The sequence below is a fragment of the Typopeltis vanoorti genome, chromosome 21 (genome assembly GCF_054136105.1).
Source record: "Typopeltis vanoorti isolate ZY-2024b chromosome 21, IOZ_Tvanoo_1.0, whole genome shotgun sequence".
NCBI lineage: Eukaryota > Metazoa > Arthropoda > Arachnida > Uropygi > Thelyphonidae > Typopeltis > Typopeltis vanoorti.
The window spans coordinates 15500348-15524631 of record NC_143569.1 but is presented as its reverse complement, the minus strand read 5'-3'; the positions used below and the strand labels follow the sequence as shown (position 1 = coordinate 15524631).

Genomic DNA, 24284 nt, shown 5'->3' with positions numbered 1-24284 from the left:
CCATGGATTATTTTGTATGGGGCGCAGTTGAAAAAGACACCAATCGCACTTCCAGTAATACAAAAGCCCAGTTAATGGATAAAATTAAAACAGTTTTTGCGGCCCTTTCCAGGGAGACTGTAGCATCAGCTTGTTCGAGGTTCCGAAGCAGAATTGAAGCTGTGATCGATGCTAATGGTGGTTATTTTGAGTAAATCTTGTTGATAGTATTGTAATTAACTCTGCCTGTAATGTTTTTTTGTCAATTCATTAAATTTAATAGATACAAAGAAGATTTTCTTTTTCCTTACGAAACTGTCAAATTTATCCCGAACACCCTGTATATATTATAGAATGTCTCTTATATATTCTTATCCTATACACTCAATTGTTAACATCTGTTAATTCTCTACCATGTAGTTCTTAATACATCTGGCCTACTTCTTATTTTAGTGTTATTATATTCTTGAGTACGAATAAAAGAAGGTATGCTTATGAATGAACCAGCCCTTCTATTCTTCTGATAATTGATTCCTATTTCGACACAGAAAATTTATTTATACTGCGCCACTCCACGTCTAGATAATCACAAGCATAATATCCAGGAATCAATGATCAGAGAACACAATACCACCACTACTTCAAAGACTTACAATAAAATTATTTCTGTCCTTAAACACATTACAGTCGTGGTCCTTTGCTAATAATTTGGGTTCCTGCTTAGATTCTAACGTTTTATGAGTGGTAAAGATGAAATTAAATCAGGCAAGCACGTACTCAAAATTAACACAAAACATTTATTATACTAAAACATGAAAATTACACACATTATGAGATCTTAATTCACATCTAATTATCAAGGTTAAGCAATTTCCTTCAAAACATTACAACTGAAAATTGATTAAAATATGACTGTTTAGCAGATTATTTAAGGATCGTACTTTGTTCACACTAATATAATACACATTTCAATCAACTGAAATCAAACGTAAACTCATGCACATAGAAAATGTTACTCAACTGGAACATACAAATCAATTTCATCACCTTTCCTACGCTACAACTAAATTCCTGAAGTCCTTTACTTTTAAATCATTATTCCAAATAAATCTTATTTAACCTTTAACATGTTCTCAAGGAACTAACATTATCTCAATTCACACATCTGAGCTTAAACTATTTTAACACACGTTCTCAAGGAACTGATTAAGATATCACAACCCGTACTCGAGGAACAAAGAAATTACTAAGTCACGTTTCCTTGGAACAAACATTAAACTCTTGCATACATTCAACATGAACTCTTATTAAGATTATACATGTCCCTTCTTTATGATTCCAAAATGTGAAGAAAAGGAATTTCTTACCGGGAATGAAGTTATACTTTCCTTCTCAGCTCAATATCTGGGATGGCGGTTCCTCCTTCCTGTTCCATAGACTTTCTATTGGAGTCCTTACCACATACCACAGGTGGACATTGAGTATTCGTCAGTAACATATAGCATGTCCCTGCTGTGCCGTTTCTGTCTTGGCTATCTGAGGAGTGCATATTTTCTGACTACAAGACATCATTCCATAGGTTATTGCCTTAGAGGTCTCCGCGAGTTTCACAGGAACAAGAGCTTCCCGGTGGCTGCAACAGGAGCTGGAGCAGAACTCTAACTGGAACAAGAACCAGAGCAAGGGGTAGAGAGCGTTTTCGGCTCTGCTATTCTGTTTTGTATTTCATGCTTTCTTCTGTCATTAGTTCTTCTCTTTTTGTGAACAGTGCATGGCTCTTTGACAACTAGTGCCAAAATTCAGTGCCGGCGATCGTCCTTGCCACATCACGTGATGATCAGCTCCAAATAGGACTCTAGCAGATGATTTATCCTTTTGCATGAGTCACTCATACTCTGAATCGCATGTCTTGCCCTAGGCAGGCACTCTAAACAAGGGGATTAAGTTCCAAGGTCCCGTGCATAGTTTACAGCATACATATAAATTACTAAGAATTAATCCTTTTTATGAACAGTACTACTTACAATTCAAAGTTGTTATTTATATGTTACAATTATTCTACAATTAAGTGAAGTGCAATACTAGACAAAATTTTACCATTTAGTTCTGATTAACAAGAATTTGCTTTGGGAATGGCAGATTATGTTGAACTCTGAATGAGATGCTATAATTGTACAATTCTTCTCATTCAGAATTTAACAGTGTCCTCTTTGGGCATTAGTAGGTAGTCCTTGATATTGGTCAAGAAGTATAAGAATTATTGTTTACCCATATCTTGAAGGTACTCCACATTTATATTTTTCAAGGTGTGGACTATTTAAAGATCTGTTGCTGATTGTAAGTCATATTTGTATTTACCTCACTGAAGTATTTTTTTCCCTCTGCAAGATCCTCAAGGCTGACCTGGCTGACCAAAATAGTAATAGCAGATACATTTTTTAAGGTTTTTTCAAGAGAGATAAGATGTCAGATTTGCAAGAGATGTCAAGACAGATGTCAGATTTGCAATTTACTATCATAATATGATAGTAAATTTATTTATTTTAAACTAAAGCAACTAAACCTCAATAAGTATAGTTGTGTGAAACTTCCCAAACATATGGGAAACAATAATTCTTAGACTTCTTGCCCAACAGTGAAGGCTGCCTGGCAGTGCATACACAAATAGTGAATGTATTTAGAACTTCAGGTTTTGTCTAACCTTCCACTTAGTCTTCGAATTTTTTTTTATTTTTTAATGTGTATGTTGTTGCAGTCTTATTGTATTTCTTATGTCCCTTTGATAGAAGAGGAAATATTTGAGTCATTAAATCTGTTTAAACTCCTGACCGGCCTGGATATACATCCACAAAATGAGGATGCGAAGCATACAATTTAGTTCAAGAAACATGAATAAGAAGTGCACACCATTAATTATCTCCATTAACCACGCTACCGGCCAAGACGTCTATAGACGTTCACTTTATCATGGATGCGAAGTGCTTATTAAAATTGTAATACCATTGTTATAACAATGAAATATATGATGGATACGAAGCGTATGCGGATGCGTATTTGATCCATAACGGCCGGTAAGGTGGTTAATAGGTGTAATGATCTTTAAATGGATTAACTTTTCGTCAAGTACCTAAGACCCAGCGCTATTAAGCAGCATGAAACGCATAGGTTTCTTATGGTTTGTGCTATGCAGTTTTAGAAATATAACTAAATGCATACAGTATATTTTTATATTTGTAGTTCTTTTATCAGTAATATATCCTTTTCTTCATTATTAATGGAAGAACAAAATAAGAGTAATTCTCATTCTAAAAGAATTTTTTATCCAATACAAAAAACCACCACCATCAGTGTACACCAGTTGTCATTAGTTATGGCATGTAAATCTTAAATTAACTTTAAAAAAAAAAAAAGTGACTGTCTATCATTTTTTTTTCTCCCCTTTTGGTGATATATTGTCCTGTTATGGTTTGATGACCACTCAGTTTTTATTATTATTATTTTACGGGCACCTCTATGGAGTCTGAAGACTCATCACTGGAGATCCAAACTATCCATACAATCTATCATGCCACTCCTTGAGCCCATTAACAGACAAAGCGCTCGCAGCTGACTCCAGCAACCCATTCCACTCATTCACAACTCTCAAAGCAAAAAAAATGCTGCTTGCATCCCTACTAATCTGGCCCCTTTAGAAAAGTGCTGAAACATATCCCCTGCATCAATCCTGTAAAACCCTTTAAGCAACTGAATTGTTTCTATCATTTCCCCTGTTTTTCTCTTATTAACCAACTCCTGTAATTCATATATCCTCAATCTATTCTCATAGGAAACATTCCACAGACCACTCACTATGTTAGTTGCTTACCTGTGAATCTTCTCCACTGCTTCATCAACAAGAAACTCAGGAGAACAGATCTTAGTACAGCAATCCAGATGTGTATGTATCAAGGCCTTATGAAGAGAAATAATTTCCTAATCTCTACTTGTTATTGTGTTCTTCAGTAACCAAGTAATGCTGTTATTCAACAATACACTCACTTCAACTCTAAATCTCTAGCTTCATCTATTTCCTGGAGTGCAGCTCCATCAATGTGGTACACAGCTTGTAATCAATTTATTCCAAAATGCATAACTTTACATTTCTCCACATTAAACTGATACCCATTATCTTTTCCCATACTGACAGCCTATTTAAATCATCTTGCAAGCTCTGCACATTACCTTCTCTGTCTAATTTTTGCATCATCAGCAAACAACCAAATATTTTCTTTCAAGCTGTTTTCTATATCATTTATCTACAAATTAAACAGTACTGGTCTTAGTACTAACCTTGCAGCAGACCATAAGCCACCTATTTTTGCCTAGATTCTGCCCCCATATATGCAAGGGAATTATTTTGCACTCTTTCCATTACCTTGGAATTCTACCATAGTTGAGACTTAAAGTGAAGTGCCTATTCAGAGGCATTGCAAGTTCTCTTGCACATTCTCACAAAACCTGAGCTTAATAGTTTGATATCTCATCTAATCCCACTGCTGTATTTATATAGAGATTCTGCAAAATCGTAAAAACCTCCAGTTCATCCATCTCTGTTCCCACAACAGTGTGTATGACATGTGACAGCAATAACCTCACTTGGATGATATACCTTCTTAAAGTGGCCATCACTTAATAACTCAACTATTTTATCTGCTTCCTTCACCTTGTAACCATCATAATTCATCAAGGTTAATCTTCCATAGTCATTCTTCCTCTTACTTGTAGTAAAAGAACTTAAGTAGCAAAAAAAAAAAAAACTGGGATTTTCTTTGACTTGTTTGGCTAGATTCTTCTCATAATGTGATTTTTGCCTTACTTGACATTCTGGCCATCTTTCTTGCCTGAGCTTTGTACTGTTCATGAATTTGCTAGTCACCTTTTCCTTATATACCCTCTGTGACATTTTCTTCTTTTGAAGCTCATGCTTAATGATATTAATCATCCATCTGATTCCTACCTGATTAACTCTCTTTAGCTTAGGTATACAGTTTAATACTGCTTCTTCTAGTTGACCTTAACTATCTCCAGGTACTATTAACATCCTTGCCTTGTAGTGTTTTATGCTATGGCACAGATTTAAGCTTCCTCCTAAGCTTGTCATATCACGTGTCTTGTAGTTCTGCATATAGCCCTTCTCGACAGAACATCTAGAAGACATCAGCAAATGAGTACAGTTCAAGTGATTATTATGAGGGACTTCAACTGTTTGTATCTCTAGTTGAAAGTCATTCATAATAATCACTTGACCTGTACTCATTTTTATTAATTTGCTGATGTCTTCTAGATCAGCGCTTCCCAAACTGTGGGCCGCATCCCCCTAGGGGGCCGTACGTTTTGTTGAGGAGGTCGTGAAATAATGAAAACAAATTTAAAATGTTTTAAGACTAAGTTGTTCTTTTTTTAATCTTAAAAGAAGCGTATTTAATTTTTATTATTTATTATTTATTTTTTGTTATTCTTTACATTTTAATGGAAAAAATCGCACATTGGTGTTGGTTCACAAATTTTGCTTCCTGCATATTTCGTCAGTTAATGAATATTAGTAAATAAATGTTTATTCATATAAGTTTCATTTCAAAGGTATTGATAAGAGGCACAAAGATTACAAATGCCAAATCTTTAATATAAATTGTGTTGAATGTAAATACAATAAATATTATAATAATATATGCCCGTATTAAGATTTTTTTTCCAATGGGGGGGGGGCCCCGTGATATATTTTAATTTTTTGCAAAGGGGGGCTTTACATCCATAAGTTTGGGAAGCACTGTTCTAAATCATCCATGGAGCCCCTTGGCCTATAGCAACAACCAACTGTATATCATCTTACTGGCCTTGATCTCATTCAAGACTCTTTCTCAAATGAACAGCCACCCTCCTGCCTATGTCCTACTCTTTTTTTTTTTTGCAGTTCATCCGATATCATCATCAGTACCGCTCGCTCCATCTTCTGTATCTTCCCTGAAAATACTAAACCCTTATTCTTTATTCCTGCAACTACATCTGCTGTTAGCCAAGTCTCATTAATACCTCTAACTTTTGGTAAGGTTGCACTAACCAATGCCAAAAACTCATCCCTCTTGTTTCTGATATTTCTAGCATTAGTATATAGAAACTGCGGCTCCTCCACCCACCTTTTCTTCCTGAATTGATTAGCATATTCAATATTTTTGCTTGGGAGACTAGATTCCACACTTTGTCATTTTCACACTCACTTGCCTCAAGTGCCTTCAAACAAACTCGCTTTCTTCCATCTTAATTGCTTACATTTTCCTGAATTTGTCCTTAAGCATGCTCATGAACAAATCTCTCCCGACATGTAACACCAAAACCATTTAGATGCATTCCATCAGCATTATACAAATTCCTATTTCCGTCAAATGCAGATCCACAAATTCCACATTATTCCTTCTGCACAACCTATGCATTGTTTCATTTGCTACCAACACTCCTCCTCTATATTAGCATGGCAGGAGGCTTACGACCTTCACCTTCTTGCTCTTCAGTTTTAATTCTGTCTACTTCTTTTACATCCTCCCTCATAGAATACTTTTCAGATACTTTTAGAATACTCCTCATAGAATATTTATCTTTAATAAAGATGTCTGAAACAGTTATTTCATAAAATAACTGTTACATAATAAATCAGCAGCATGAAATGAGTAGTTTCTTACATCATAAAAAAATTATGGAGACAACTACAGTGTTAGAGCAAAACTTTAGTATAAACCAAAATGAACACTCGACGTTTCGACCTTCATATCAAGGTCGTCATCTGGATTATACACATATACAAAGAAACAAGCTGCACTACTACTGGGTAGTGCAGCTTGTTTCTTTGTAACACGGTAGTTGTCTCCATAATTTTTTATAATGTAAGTATTCTGATTACTGTGTAAGCATGAAGGAAAAGTAGTTTCTTACGGTATATGCAATGTCTGTGATTTTAAATATAGACTGAACATATACAATTTATTTTTATACATCTAGTCCTTTGGTCATACAATTATAGTTTGTTATTAGCAGAACAAAATAACAAACTTCCATTCTGAAATATTTATCTGAGAAGGAAAAAAAAGAAGAAAAATTTCATCGATGTATATTGAAAATGGTTGCTATCAATTACTTGCATGTAAATCTTGTATCTGCCTAGGAAACGTAATGCCAGAATCATTTTTTTCATATTGCCTAAGTATGGTTAGATGACTTTAGTTTTTATCTTCAGTAAAGATTTTTCAGAACATAATTACTTTTCCGAAACAATTCATTCATAAAATGTGTAGTTCCTTGCAGTATATGCTCTGCAGCTAGGTAATTTTAAACAGAGATAGACTAAATGCATAGAATATGTATGTAGTCCTTTTTAGCATATAATTATACTTAGTTATTAATGGCAAGACAAAATAAGAGAAACATTTCATTCTAAAATGTCTTGTGAGGGGAGGGAGGGAAAGTCATCGATGAACATGGTTGGTATCAATTATATGTAAATCTTGTATCGACCTAGAAAAAAATTCCAGAATCTTTGGTAATATTGCATTAATTATGGTTTCTTTCAAGAAACAGTTATTTCATTAAATAATTGCAAATGTATTGATTAAAAGTTTACTGTTTCTTCTAAATTGTCTCATTTATAATTCTAAATATAAATCACTTCACAGAATTCTTGCAATTTCTACACTTAAATAGTTTTGATTTCCAGAAAACAAACTGTGATATTTATAATAATGAATGTTGTTGTTATTATTAATACCAGACTTCCATAGGGTCAAGACGCATTGCATGAGGTAAACACTGTTACAACCGTGCTTTAAACTCATTCAGTGGATCTGCATTTAGCACATTGTCAGGAAATGCATTTCATTCACCAACCAGTTTCCATGCAAAGAATCTGCTCCTTATGTCCCTGTTGACAGCCCTCCTTATACTACAGCTTTTAGATATGCCCCTTGTTCTATTCCCTTCTTCCATTCTTTGAAAAATTTCTTCCACTCTAGCCTGGTAACAACCCTTTACCAACTTAAATGTCTCAATCATATCTTTTCTTGTCCTCCTATTCACAAGGCTTTGCAGACTGTATTCCCTCAATCTGTCCCTTTGTCTCGCATCCCAAAGATCAGTTACAACCTTAGTCATTCTTCTCTGGACCCTTTTCCATTATATCCTCATCACCATGAAAACAAGGGGGGAGGGGTGCCAAGTCTGCACAATAATCCATATGAGGCTTGATCAAGGACTTGTATGATGGAACCAGAACCTCTTTATTTCTACAAGTTCTATGCATCATTGCTTGCCATAATCTGATGTGAAGTCATCACTTGTGCAGTGTGACCCTGAACTTCAGATCCTCCACAATCCAAGGTCTCACTGCAGGAGGAGATCACTCCTCAACTTCATCCAAAATTTCCCCTCTCAATGAATGCTTTGCATTCTATCATTGCCTATCAAATTTCAGGCACATGTTGCCACAACATCTGCTTGATTCCTCATCACTCTCTACAGTATTGCATCATCTGCAAACAGTTGTAAATCACCAGTTAAACCTATCCCAATATCATTAATATAAAAATTAAATAATAGTAGTCTCAAAACAGTCTCTTGTGGCACACCAATACTGACTTTACTCTTTCAAGATAGTTCTTGTCCCAACTTACTGATACCTATCCAACTCACTTTGTTCTTTGTCCAAAACCATCTATTTGGTTAAGATATATTGATGACATTTGCAGTATGGAATTGCAAAGCCAGAACTCTATTTTTTAAAAAAAAAAAAAATCTTTTTTTTTTCTAATGTGAATTAAATTTACATTAGAAAGAGATACCTCAAGTGGAATTCCCTTTCTTGGAATATCATATCATAAAATCCTCATAAATGAAAGATGCCATGAAATTATATTCTTAGTTTCATCCTTTATCTAAGTGTAAACAAAACAAAGTTTCTGCATGGAGTAACTTCATGACTGGGTAACTCATATATAGAGGCTAGTGACTTCACATCAATTGCATTTAGTAATAATCTTTGACACATTTTGGCTACTTGTATATGGTAATATGATTTCTGCATTACTTCAATCTTGGTATCACTTCTGGGTGTGGTCTCCCCACTGATGAGACCTCAATAAAGGTCAAAACCGGTCTAGGTAGTGACCCTTCCCATAATGCATAGCACTATACATGTCCATAAGGATACATACTTTGCATTATGGGATACTAAGGCAAGTAATGTGAAATCATTAGCTTCTGTACACTAGTAACCCAGTCCTTCAGTTACTTCAGGTGCAAACTTTGTTTATACTTGAATAGAGGATTAAAACTACAAATATAATTTCTTGGCATCTTTAATTTACATTAAATCTTAATTTACATTAAATCTTAATTTACATTAAATCTTAATTTACATTAAATCTTAATTTACATTAAGATTTAATGTAAATTTATAAGAAAATTCCTACTGTAATACTAATACTTTCTTCACATCTCACTATAAAGATACTTCAACCTTCACATTAAAGGGTAATCTTAAGGAATGTGTGTGTGTATATATATATGTATATTTGAATGTAAATTTGATGATCCTGAGATTATTCTGGGGAGCTTGAGAGGTGTGTATTACTATTAGGGTTGCATATATTGACCAAATCATAGAAATTTTGAGACCATTCTGAAGTCTTATAAGCTTCTTAATTTTTTTTTTTTTTCCAGACCTAGTTCTTGTTTGATGCAAGGGTATCCTGTTTCACCTATACAGTAGCATAAAAAATTAATTTTATAGGAGATTTAATGGTAATTTTAATGTGCTTCAATCAATTTCTGCCTGTTTTTTTTTTTTTTTTTTCAGGTAGATTTTTAACATTTGGGATAGATAACTGTGCTGAAGGCATTTTGTGTCAATATGTTATCAGTTTTTACAGGAAAAACTCTTTTAACGCAAATTTGATATGCACGATAATCAGTTACCGCGATTAAGTGAAATCATACCATTTCCTGCTTTAAGCAAGTAATTAATCAGTTAATGCGATTATTTTATGTTATGCAAAAAATTTTGTCAATCTGCAGTGAGTGGCAGCACTTTTCAAAGTAGCAGCCAGCGGGCAGTGGCCGGTGACACTTGGCAGTTGACTCAAAGCTATCATCGCAAGCACACATACAAACTGTTCTCTTGCTCAATCACTTTTCCTTCATTTTGCTTTAATTCAGATACCTATAAGGCTTTTATTATATTCAACCTTTGATATGGAAAAGAGAAAGACTGATAAAGAAAGCTGCAGTAATAAAAAGAGAAAAGTAATTATGTTAGAGGAAAAGCGGAAAAACTTATTTGATTCCCATTCAGAACAGCAAAGCGAGAATGATCTCCTTCAACTAGAAGAACAGTGTGCATATGAAGAAAAGAAGTGCAAACAAGAAGAGAATGTTATGACTAAGAAGCTAACTGCAAAAGAACCTGAGCTAGTTTTCAGTCACATTGAGCATGCTAAATTTTGTTTGTTGCTGATCCTGATATGGAACGAAGCTTCAAAGTCTGTCAAAATCTTTATGAAGCGATCGACAGTTATGTCAAATTGCATGACAAGATGAAAAAATTGAGTACTATTCAAACATTTTTACTTAATTTTTTTGTAAAAAAAAAGTAGCTTGATCAAATGTTTAGACATTAAATAAAAATTTAATCAATTGATTTTTATTAACTTTGATTTTATTCTCTAATATAGCTTATACTGAAATTTTTTTTCCAAATTTACGTTAACAGATGGATGAATTATAATTATTCCTATTGTTTCTTGTATTCGTTTAACAATTTCGCTTACCTTGCATTAATTGATGGATTAATTAATCACGTTAAGTAAGGTTTTCTTGTATATATCAGTTTTCACTTTTAAAAGAATAATTATTAGTTTTGTATTCCCTTTCATGGGAGCAAATTGTTATGGATGTCAGTTTAAGGGTCTTTATTATACCTATTTTGTGTTTGGGTGGTGATAAATCTCTGTTGACCAGTATATATAGGTTTGCAATATATGCTAAATGAGAAACTGCTCAAAGGAAGATTCTATAAAGCATCCTTGTATAGCATGTATGTTTTGAGATCTGGTAGCTGTTGACAAATCTACATTATCTAAGCCAAACTTGAGGTTTACAAATTGCAGATTCAGGAGCTTTGTCTATTTCTATATAGAAGTTTGTGATAGGTGGTTTAAAGGTAGTTTTGAAGGAGATTATCATTGATGGGTATGTTTGTAAATAGAGCAGAAATAGCAAAGCTGACTAAGAGGCCGTGGTTATCTAAAAAGTCTTATTATTACCCCAAGACCTCATGGAGTCAGACTCATCTAGGAGGTCCTTTTATCACACACACAGCTCATCATACTGTGCCTTGAACACATTCAAACTCCTTGCAGACACCACACTCTCAGGCAAGGCATTCCAATCATTTACAACTCTGCATGAAAAAAATGTCTCGCTCCCCTACTCACACCCTCTTTATACAGTTTTCAGGGATGACCTCTGGTTCTCCCACTATTTTCTGTAGAACTTCTCCAGCATTGATCCTATAACAACCCCTTACCAACTTGTAGGTCTCTGTCATATCTCTCCCTCTTCTTCCTACCCACCAGACTCTGCAAATTACATCTTCTCAATCTTTCCTCATACTCGACATTCCAGAGGTCAGAAACTACCTTAGTCAATTGCCTTTGGACCCTTTCCAACATCTCTTCATCCTTCTGAAAACCAGGTGACCAAATCTGGGCACAATAATCCATGTGTGGCCTAATCAAAGCCTTATACAATGGAACAAGAATCTCCCTACTTCTACACGTCAGTGTTCTCCTCATCATTCCCAGAAGCCTTTGTGTTGTCTTCACAATTTTGGCTGTGTGTCCCCTAAATTTCAGATCGTTATCCACTATCACCCCTAGATCTCTCCACCTCCAACAATATATCCTTACCAAGCATAAATTCTGCATCCCATCTTTGTTTTCTAAATTTTAAAACCTTACATTTTGCAACATTGAACTCTCATCCCCATTTCCATGCCCAATCACTCAATTTATTCAAGTCTTCTTGTAAGGCCAACATCTTCACTACTCTTCATGGTTCGTCCCAACTTTGCATCATCTGCAAACAACTGAATATCTCCATCCAAATCTTCACCTATATCATTAATATAAAAGTTAAACAGTAATGGCCCCAAAACAAGACCCCTGAGGCACTCCACTAGTGACTTTCCTTTTCCTGGATATCGCTCCCTCACACACAACTTGTTGATACCTATCAGAGAGCCAGTCTCCAATCCAATGCACTAATCTAATATCCAACCCCATCTGCTATAGTTTGACTATCAATTTATCATGAGGTACTCTATCAAAAGCCTTTGTGAAATCTAAGTATATTACTGTGTATCCTTCTCCTCTGTCTAAGGGAGCAGTCACTTTATTGTAATAAGTAAGTAGATTACTAAAACATTGCTTCTCTTTAGCAAATCCAGGCTGTCCATCAAAGATACTACCATTGTTGTTAACCCAACTCTGGATCCTAGTTCTCACAAGCTTCTCCAACAACTTAACCACAACACACCTGACACACAGATAGGCCTATAGTTTGATGCTTGAGTTCTATCACCTCCTTTACAAAGTGGCACAATCTTGCCCTCCTTCGACTCCTTAGGGACTTGACCGAGTGCAAGACTCATATTAAAAAAATATGTCAAGACAGGTCTCAACTCCCTGGCACATTCCATCAGAATACGTGATGATATATTATCAAGTCCCATAGCCTTATTAACATCTAGTTTACTGAACTCCCCATACACCTCTTGCTCACTTAGTCAGTCTCTCCTCCCCATCTATTGCTCTCAATCTCTCCATGAAGTCTTATTTTTGCATTAAAGTATTGACTGGTTCTCCTTCATCCCAATTAAAAATACACAACTTTAATGTTGTACTGTCAGTTCTTTCCCTTAGTGGTCTCAGTGGTATGTTAATTTTGAAAAGCCTGCAAATTCTTGGTGGTGTTGAATAGTGTGATATTAATCTCCCCACTACCCCTCCTAATTTCAGAAGGTGAAGAAATAACCTCTTTTAGTAATTTTTTTTTTTTTTTGATTCATTATTTTAGAGAATCTTATGCCATAATGATTAGAGCTGTGTGTACACACACTCGAGAATATATTAATTGAAACAAATTAAGACTGAAAAAAGTTTTTTTTTTTTTTTTTAAGTAATAAGTATGAACTAGCTTGTTCATACTAGTAACTAGCATGAACAAGGTAGAATGTTAACAATGGATTATTTTAGATGTGTGAGCAATGTGATGGTATAAGGAATATTATGATGGGACAGGGCATAGTAAATTGATATATATATATAGATGGGGGAGGGAGAAAACTATTGATGGCTGAAAAGAATAAGAATTTCCCACGTTTTTGGAAAATTTCCGTTAAATTATAATGGCTGTTTCTCTTTACCAAAAATCTAGGAAAGTCTCATTCTTATCAGCCATCAATAGTTTTTCTCTTCTATACGCATATCAGCTGTGATATTTGTTTTTGATTCTTTTTTGTGGGATCATAGTTGTTGACATCTATGGTAGGTACTGATATCCAACACCAGTACATTCATTTTCTGTAGGTAGTCTTTTCTGTTTAACAACATTGTCACAATATATTATTTGACTATCATGACTAATTTGTTATTCATTTTGCTGACAAGGGCAACATTTTCTTAAGTTCTTGGAGATGTTTCTGTCAAACAATACACTTAATAAATGGGAACTTGCATTACTCAACAGAGGTCCAAATTTTGCAGTTGCACCAGAAATAATTTGTCAAACATTTGAAAAATTAATTCTGGACAAACTTAGACACAAATGAATTATGCAAAAAATAATAAATAAAATCAAATCCATAAATTTAATTTGTCAGGAAAGGCAGGAGATAAATATCACTTGAAGAGGAGATCTGATCCGATCTGGTACTGTCTGTGCTTTTAAAGCTTTTAAAGATAAGAGAAGTGAACTGAAGTTCTTGTTATGAGAAATAGGAACTGTTTTGGTAGCAATGAATTTGGCTAGGCTATCCTAGTATTGAAAAAATGATATGAATATCTGTGGGTAAGGCACTAGTAGAGGTCTTGAATCTTGGGATGTTTGTTTACTGCCAGGTTCATCAAATAAGGATGGAATAGTGTATTATTGTCTTTGGTCAGTGTGAGAAGCACATGTGCTACACACACTTTCATATAATATATTAGAGAACTCTGAATGCTTTGTGTGCTGACTTTTTTGGGGGTTCATTCTCTTTTTATATGAAATATGTTGATTAGTAAGAAATGCCAATTTTAAATGTTTTTTTACTTATATATTTAAATTATGTTTCATAAATTTTTCTATCTCTTTTTATTATTTTTTTTTCATCTCTCTAACCAATAATTAATTCTTTTTATTGCCAGTTTCCTATTTCTTTTAATAATTTTTCAGAAACCAACAAGGATCTAATAGAAGAATATGCTACCACATTAGGAACTAAGCCATTGTACTTCCAGCGTTCTGTTGATGGTTATTTTGTTGCTCTCTTGAAGATTGGAGGTAATACTTACACAACTTATCCTGAAGAGATATCTAGTGCTGAAGAAGCAGAGGAACGAGTTGCATCCCAGGCTGTTGAAAAACTTGGTCTTAACCAAGGTAAAGAGAAGGATGTTCAGTCTATCAGCAGAAATGTTATTTGGGATGGATATTCACTAATTATAAATATTAACTTCAACAATGATGATTAAAATTATAGATAGGCATGTTCTTGCTGTTAAGAACTAATTTGCATCAATTGGGTGTAACTAAAAGTTTATAATTGCAAGAATTAAGACTTGGTTATTTAATATACAGTGTGTGAAGGCAGGTTAATTCAAGCACTTAAGTGATGGGGAAGGATATATTCTCCATATTTTAACTTTCTACTCATTTACATTTAAACCATATTTGTGGTCACTTATACTGTTGATTTTACCAATGTTCAGGCCATTCATTCCAGCATATAAAATTCTTATGTGTTCCACTGTTACAGTGGAATACACTGCAATATTGCAGTGTACCCTTGCCTGAAAGAGATGTATAATCCAAAGATCATATTTCATCTGCCAGTTAATTACCAAAGAAAGATATAGTCATTTTGTCATCTTGCGATAATTGTATATAATGGCGGCTACTTCATGAATATTCTGCTTCAAACATATCATTACATATTAAAAAAATATTGTAAATATATATGTATTCCTTTCATTGACAATTATAAATGAATAATAAAAAAATTAATTTTATATCATGCTTATAATTTGCTTTGATTTTATTTATGATGTACTTTTGACCATTGCAAGAAAAAGAAAACAGACAACTTAAATACTGTTGCAAATGGAGTTATTAGTTTTCTTTTTGTTCCTAAAGCAGTAATGGTAAGTGCATTGGGATCATTTAGAACTGGATTGTTGAGGATTATCCTCATACAATACATTAAATGCATTTTCAACTTTAGTTTATTTCTTCAAGTTAAAAGAAAAATTGCTTTATTTATTTACCTCTCTGAATAGTTTGACATTCCATACAAATCACATTGAATGAAATGATTCATTAGTTCACTTATTCTCTTTACATGAAACAATCTTTCAAAAAGGTTGAAATAGTCTTTATTCAGAATTTATTTATCTTTTTATTATTTTTTTCTGCAAGTCGACATTTAAATTATTCTTAGAGATCTTTGACAGGTCAGATTAGATCATTCTTAAATTAGCAAATGTATGTTATTTGTTTATTTTATCTATCTTAAAATAGAAGAATTCTGTTTGCATTGGTGGATTCTTTCAACTACCATACTAGGATGCAGGTTTCATGAATTTATTTTTGTGATTCTTTTTTATTAAAAAGGATGGGATTTCAGAGGGATGAGAAGAATTTTTAATAAGATGTGATAAATTTTCATAAGGTGCAGAGGAAGAGTTGCCACAACCTTTTTAAGACTCACAATATCAATCATTTAGAAATGACTGACAAAAACTTTTACCAACCTTAGATAAATTGACAGTATTTTTGGTTATTCTATTTTTATTGCAATATCTAAATTAGCATAATTTATTCTAATTTTTTAATTTCTGTGGCTTTGAAAGCAAATTTTTTATTTGCTAAGGCACATACAGGAATTCCTTGCTGTACAGTTGCTTCCCATGAAAATGCAGTGCTAAGCAAAAATGACTTAATTTCAATATAAGTAATGAAAATAAATTAATTCATCCATGGACTTTAAAACTATTAATTTTTTTTGAAACACATTTGTTTTTAGTGCCAATAAAGAATAATGAATTGTTTGAAACAATTGGAAGTTTATTAAATACTGTATAATATGCATTCATAATTATACATAAAAGTACAGGCAGTTCTTGCTTTGCAATTCTTGGACTTAAAAGGGTTTTTAAAGTATCAACAAAAAATCAAAAATTTGAATATTAATTGCAATAAATCAATGTTCAAGATTCTTAAATACAAGATTTCAAACCACATGCATAGCACTACAATGCCCTGTGTACTTTCAGGCAGATGAGAAAGCATCTCACATAATATAAAGCACTTACCACACTGATGTTACAAAGAGGGGTTGTGTTTCTCTTTGTTTTCACTGGCTTGTCTTATTTCACATTTATCCATCTTATTAATACTGTATGGTAAGCAAAACAAAATAGCATTATGGAGAGTGATGTTAATAAAAAGAAATGCTGAAGAACCATCAAGTGTGCAGTTGATAATGAAGAATAACATTTTTTGTTTTGAACATTAGTATGATATAAATAATTTCTTTTATTATAATTTGCTTGATTTTAAAGACTATTTTCATTTCTTTGGATAAATAAATCATTATAAATAAATCATTATTTTAAGCATTGGTTATTGTTTCGTTGAACTTTATTTAACAGTAACATTATTATGGTAAAATTTCATTGTTTGGAATGTAACCAATGTTTTTAACATTGGTTAACATCGTTTTGCAGTCCTGCATTAGAAACACTTTAACTTATAAAAGTTGAACTACTTTCTCATGATTTTATATTTTAATAAAATCATGAGAAATATTTGAACGAAGTAGTTTTGCATGGCTTTTACTTTTTCTATATGTTCATCTTGTGGTAGCTCTGTGTACTTTACACTGGACTTGTGTACTGTGGTTAGGGTTAGGGCCAACATCCATAAGTTGTTTTAAAGTTTCAACAGTGTGAAACAATAATTCAATTTCTTTCCAAGTTCTGTCCTTTATTAGTACATTTTCTTCTGCATCACCATCTTTTCTTCATAAATGCATGTTGTTCATTGATGTTAAAGTGTCATTAACACTCATTTCTTCTGAATGAGAGTTTAATAATTTTTTAACATTTATATTGTCCATGTCATTTAAGCATTTAGTTCTTTCACAGTGATATTTTTTTTCTTCAGCAACATAATTCATCTGTTGAGTAAAGACTACAAAATTGTTTGCATTTGCACAATGTAGCAAACATTTTTTCCATACTACTGGCATATTACTTGGTCCCATGCTTTGTCAGTATTTCAAATAGAATTTTTTATATTATAATTTTTCGAGAACTCCACCTGTGTAATTGGCTTTCTGCATGTAGTTGCTTGAATTATATGTTCACAAGTTCTTTTCATACAGTAAGCCATAAAAGTTGTTATTGTTCCTTGATCCATATGCTGCAAAATTTTTGACATATTTGACAGTAAATATACAGTCATCTGCCATTTATCCAAACTTCAAAACAATGACCCTTGCATGCCAACTAACTTCTGGTAGTACCATGTAATTCTACTTCAATTACCCAACCCTTCAGTTATCATGACTTGCTGTTGTGATAATTGAAGGAATAGTTATCTACAAGCGGTAGATAACTGTATCACTTTCCCATTTTCATTTAAGTCCTAGCAAAACATGGTGATGGGGCGGGGGGGGGGGGGATCTAAAAGCAACAGCTTCAGCTAATGGACAGTTAATGAAATAATTTTTTTGAACTAGTCTTCAAAGATATTCGTGGTCATCCATTATTTTTATTAGGCAGCAATCACTGCCAGACACGCAATGACTGCTGGCTGTAGCCTTTAAGCACTCTAGAATTTTGTTTACAGTAGACAAGCATGAACTTGAATTTGAGATCTCCTTCAGCATTACCACCCATTAAAACTATTATTTGATCTTTTGAGGATTCATAATCTAGTTTTATAAGTTTTATTCATAATATAAGTAAGAAATTTCTCTGCATAAAAATCTGTTTGATTCTTGCTTTTCTCTTATAATACAGTAATTTTAAAATAACAGAACTTGGTTATGTTATTAAGAAAAATGTGCACTATTCATCTTTTGTATGAATGGGAAAATCAAGTAAGCAGATTGATTGTTTTTTCCCCACCAAAAAAAAAAAAAATGCTAGCATTCATAATAGTCTTAATATTAATACTAGCTAAATTTTTCCAAAGAAAATAGCCTTATTAGAGGAATGAAGTGGCAGTTTCCTTATATTTGGCTCCCAGAACAAGTCTTTTTGGTTTCTTGTCCCACTCTCCCTTTTTGATCCATATTTAAATGCTTGTCACAGTAACCATTTCTTTCTATTATTTTTTTTGCAAAAATTCTCAAAAATTTGCTTTGGCACCTTTGTTTGCATTTGTGGACTCACTTTGAATGGTTATGGAAGTAAAGGATATTGTATTAAAATATCATTTCACATAGGAATGCCATTATAAATAATTCAGATAGTTACTGATTACCAATCGTGTTGATAGCATTTTAACTTATATTTTAAAATTCTGTTCACTGATGTAGTTGCTATCTTCAGAGAACAGAGCTATATGCACTGCTACAGACATACAAAACTGGCATTAAACCTGTCATTTATTATATATTAGATTTTCTGGTAGCACCATGTAATTGTACTTCAATTATCATAACTTGCTGTTGTGATAATTGAAGGGCTAGACAAATGGTAGATAAATGAAAATGGGAAAGTGATACAGTTAAATCATCTAGCAAAACATGGTGACCTGCTGAGTGGTTAGCATATCCGCTCTTTAGCCAAAAGGCTGCGGATTCAAATCCTGCTGTGGGCATGGATATTTGTGAATGTCTGTGAAAATACTAGTGATGGTGGTGGATGGTAGATTGCATTGGTGTAGATGATGATGGTAGTTGCAGTTCGTTGTAGTTGATGGATTGAGTGGTGGAGACAGAGCTGTAGAGTAGGTGCCCTCCCGCAATGAGTCTTTGGACTCCTTGGAGGGATCACGTAATAATAATGTATGGAGTCAACTACTGTTTGTGATAAAAAGTTTAATAATAAAATTCTGTTTTGACACTTAAAATTAGTCCTCTTCTGCAATGTATGCATCCATATACACAACTACATGACAGCAACTACTAACATTCCATAGTAAGCTATAGCACATTTATTACTACTTAACTTGTCTAGCCTGACACTCTTGTAGTGTAATAAAAAATAAAATAAACAAAGAATAATAGCTAACAGAATTAAAAATCCAAGTGAGATTAATAATTAATTACATCAGTCAGAATATTCATATTTATATCTGGTTCTAATTACCACCTTACTTTGTCTTGATACTTAGTATTACTATATTTATTCATTTAACTTGTGGTATTTTAGCCTAGTCCTTAAGATCTGTTGGCTTTTTGATATCATGATGCAAGTTTCATGAAACCGTTGGTTATTTTTTTTATTATTATTAAAAAGGATGACTGCATCAAGTTGCCTAGAGTACCTCCCTGCAGAGGATACTGATTTCTACAAGAAAAGAAAAATCGCCATCACATGGTTACTTGAAAGTAGAAATAGATTCAAAAAAGTCAATAGGAGATCCTAATGCCTTTTTATATATATATATATATATATGTATATATATATATATATATATGTATATGTTCAATAATTTTAATGACTTAAAAACCGAGATAATAAAGAATAAAAGTTTAATAAGGACGTAACTAGTTTTGTTGGTAAGCTAACTTCATCAGGTGTCAAAGCACAAAGGTATATACAAAAAAGACCAACAGAAACATTACACACTTAAAACAGCAGAGCTTTCAAAAAAGCTTTCCAAAATTGTAGTTCAGTTTGAATTGGAGTCCACGCTTTTATTCTTAATTATCTTGGTGTTTTAAGTCATTAAAATTATTGAGCATCTTCATAAACTGATTCACTCTGCATATAAATATATATATTAAATAAAGCATGAAGACATCTGGTTCTTACCAGATGTCATAAGAACATTCTGAATGGCTAATGTAATTATTAATCTTAATTTTTACACAAAAGTGTTAGCTGTTTTTAATTTAATTTCATTATTTTTTTATCATTTTTTTTCCCACCACAGTTCAGTGAAGTTAAGTAGTTTTAGATGTAGCTTACTATGGTTTATTGGCAGCTGCTGTAGCGTATATTGTGATGTATGTATATATATATTCCTGAAGATGGCCTTACTGTAAAGGTCAAAACGTTACATTTTATTATTAATGGCCAGCACTATTAATCTAGTATAATGAGTGCTGTTCAGCATTTAATTTCACTGAGTGTTTATATCTGGTGTCACCTTGGACATATTCACCTGTATCCAGTGATACTGGATACAGGTGAATATGTCCAAGACTGTGAAAGTTAATATTCATCTTAGTTTCAGTATAATGACCACATAATGTAAAGAAAATATACTTTATTTAATTAGCAACTACTAGTTCAGTGAGCTTACAATCCCACTTTGTCATGAGCCTTTATCATTGAAAGAATACAAGAGATCAAAAAATTAAACAGTGATATACATGAACGTAGGAGAACTAGTTGGTACTGGTACATTTTATAGATTCTAGATTATGATGCACAAATGTGTGTGTGTGTCATATGTCAGATTCATGATGAATGAATACCAAACAGAATGATCAAGACAGATCTGCATGTCAGAGCATTATAAAGATTTTGAAAGGAACAGTACAAATCTGGATTAGTCTTTCACACAATTGGACATAATTGTTTGTAAGGAAATTTGAGATAGCTTTAGAAATGATATGCACCCCCCCCCCCCCCAACTCAGGTCAAAACCAAGGCATAATAATATTACACCAAGTATTTATTTCCCTGAATAGTGATGCATATCATTCTTGAAGCCTCCTTGAATTTCCTTACAAAAGTTATGTTCAATTTAAGTCATTTTCTGTCACTTCACTGGATGTTTTGACTGATTATAGGAATGGCTCATCTGGAATTGTGTTGTCTTTTCTGTTCAAATTCTTCAAAAGCTAACATGCAGAGCCACAAGATAGTCTTGTAGATCCTAGATTTCTTTGGTTGGGTGGTGGGAGTGGGTAATGGGGGGGTTAAGATGCTGTATGAACCAGGATATGTTAAGTGGTGTGCAAGTTTCTTTACAAAGAAGATACCATAACGAGTCAAATATTTTACATAATTATGTTGACAATATTTTCATCTGGGTAAGCTCAAAGAATAAATTGGAATATTTCAAAAATATCTTAATATCATATGTCCTAATATAAAGTTCACCCTTGAACCTGAAAAGTGCAAGAAGTTACCATTCTTTGACATTTTGCTTGCAGATAGTTTCTCAGTGTACAGGAAGTCTACTGAAACTAGCCAGTATTGGTTGGACTTCCTGTACACTGTATTAGCAACACTTCTCCTTACAAAAGACAAGTATGGTGGGAAAAAAAAAAAAAGAGGGAACAGAGCAATTATCTCTTGAACTATGGATAAAAGAAACAAACCCCTTAATGGGTATGACAACAATGAAGATTTTAATAACTCCACCCAAGATATTGACTAACAAAACAAGTATTTAAAGTGTTATAATCCTTCACTCCATCTATATTGTCACTAAGAGAATCTCTTATTTATTGTAGTGCTATAACATAAAAGTGACTTTCACTCCTTTTACAAGATATGTAGGTTCTTTAGCCTCCTGACACTTGGTATGTTGATCAAACAGGATATTCTTGAGAAATCTGCATATAGAAGCCTTTCAAAAATGTTGAAAAATAACACAAGTCGAAATTAGCCTTTCACAACTAGTGTTATCTAATTAGTTATGTGGAATTATAAGACAGGTGACTACCATAGACTTAGAAACAAGTTTGCAACAGTACAATGGATGAATGCATTTAATGGAAGAGGGGTCATTAGTGCACGAGAAATACTTAAATTGTTGATGCAATTGACATATTGTATACCTCAGGTAAAGAAGATAAAGCAATTTGGAGTCAAATGGATGAAAAGAAATAGATCCTTACAGTATTCTTTCCTCTCTAAAATTTTTCTGTTTCAGTTAGAATGTGCCCATCTTTATCTTCTATGTTGTAGTTGTTGCCTCAACTATTAGTGCTTTGATTTTTGAAAAGAGAAACCATTTTTTTTTTTGTTCTGTCTGCATGGACTTTCTTCGCATATTTTGATGTATGTTTATCTTTCTTACAAGATTTCTTTATTGATTTCTTTGTAATAATTCTTATTGAACTTGTTTGTCATTCCCTTTGCTTTCATTTCTTTCATGTTGTTGATCAGATCAATTGTTTCTCTTGAAATCAATTTATTAATTTTCTTTCCACTTGTTTCCACATATAATTTGCTGTTTCAATCAAGATCATTTTGGCCTGGTTCCAATAATTCATTAGATGTGACATTTTCTGCATATTGTAAGACCTCATCGAATCTTTTTTCACTTTTATACTTGCATGCTTCAAGGATTCTGGTAAAATCCTATCTGTTTACTGGTTTCATGACTGTAGTTTTTAAGGAAATTATGAGTTCAACATAGACTAAAATGAAGTACAATAAATTTAATATTTCCAATATTTCAGCAAAGTCAAATTGCTACTACCAGGGAACATATACAACATATGTTCATACAGGCACTACACTGAGTAATGAGGCTGAAGCATTTCAACTAAAAGTAAGCCTATAGTCCTAAATAACACCCCTTGGTGAGTTAAAATGGATGTTCTTGGCTGTTGGGCTGAAATATCAAGGATAGAGCTTACTGAATTTGGGACAGTCTCCTTCAAACAAATTTGTTGAGGTTTGGGTAGTTTCTTAAAGCAGATTCAAGGAATAGTCTGTTGTATTTATATTTGCTGCAGTGGAGTAAGTATCCCTCTTCCATTATATGCTGTGGATCATTCCTCTTTCACACAGAACAATTAAGTCTTGAGTGGTTGTGGTGGAAACAGATATAGTCCTTATGTTAGTTCTGCCTGTTTGGCCATAGTAGGATAGTTTACAACTGCAGATGATCTGGTAAACACCTTCAGATCAGGACTGTGGCTGGTCTTTGGTGGAGCAGATAAGGGATGAGAATTGTTTATATGGTCTGTAAATGGTTGTAAGGTTGTATTTTTTTTAGATGCTAGTTTGTCAAATACATACTTGATATACAAAACAATGATAGCTTAAGTGTAGTCTCTATAGTACAGATGGGGAGAGGGAGCATGATTTTGGTTTTAATATTTTTTGGATATGGTCAGAATTGTAGCTGTTGGCTAAGAATGTTTTTTTGAATATATTCTAGTTTATTAGAGAGGGCACTATTATCTGTAGTAATTAATTTAGCCTTGTTGTATAGATTTAATAATCCATACTGTTGGGAGGAGGGGTGGGGTTGAGTGTTTGTGAATGTATCTACTAGTTTGTGGAACCCTAGAATATTAATTGTTTAGATGTTTAAAAAAAAGTTACGTGCATCCAGGCCATGCAGCTAAAGAAAAAACATATCAACAGAGCATAACAGTGGGTCTGTGTGAAGCTTTAAGGATTTCTATTCAAAGGTCTCCATTAAGTGGTTAGCCAGTGAGAAAAAGCAGAGTCCAAGGTTGTCCCCTCCCCTCCTCCTCCTACTTGTTTTTACAAATTTCTTTGCTAAATGAAATAGGCTGAGATATCAGGAGGAAAATTCAGCTTGAATAATGTCTAAATTGCCTTTTAGTGGGACATGGTAAATAGAGAGGTGACATCAAAATATTTTGTTTGTGAATTTTAGGTTTGGCAAAGAAAATGCTACAGACAAATAGAGAGGACAGCCATGGGCTCTCCATTTTCTCCCACCTCTGGCTAACTACTTCATGAAGACTTTTGAAAAGAAAGCCTTAAACTCTGTCCCACAGATCCACTGTTTGGCTATGCTTTGTTGATGATGTGTTCCTCTTTTAGTTATGGCTTAGTTGCTCTCAA

The 24284-nt window shown here is 33.4% G+C and overlaps 1 protein-coding gene across 4 annotated transcripts in view; it reads left to right on the top strand.

Annotated features, from left to right (window-relative positions):
• The window catches only part of LOC150094641 (tudor domain-containing protein 7-like), a 624604-nt gene that overhangs the window by 157834 nt on the left and 442486 nt on the right, over positions 1–24284 (top strand). For all 4 annotated transcript variants that reach the window (XM_090410991.1, XM_090410989.1, XM_090410990.1 and 1 more), the window contains exon 7: positions 14494–14700. In XM_090410991.1, coding sequence (XP_090267117.1) covers positions 14494–14700 — 207 coding nt within the window. The remainder of the gene's footprint in view (positions 1–14493; positions 14701–24284) is intronic.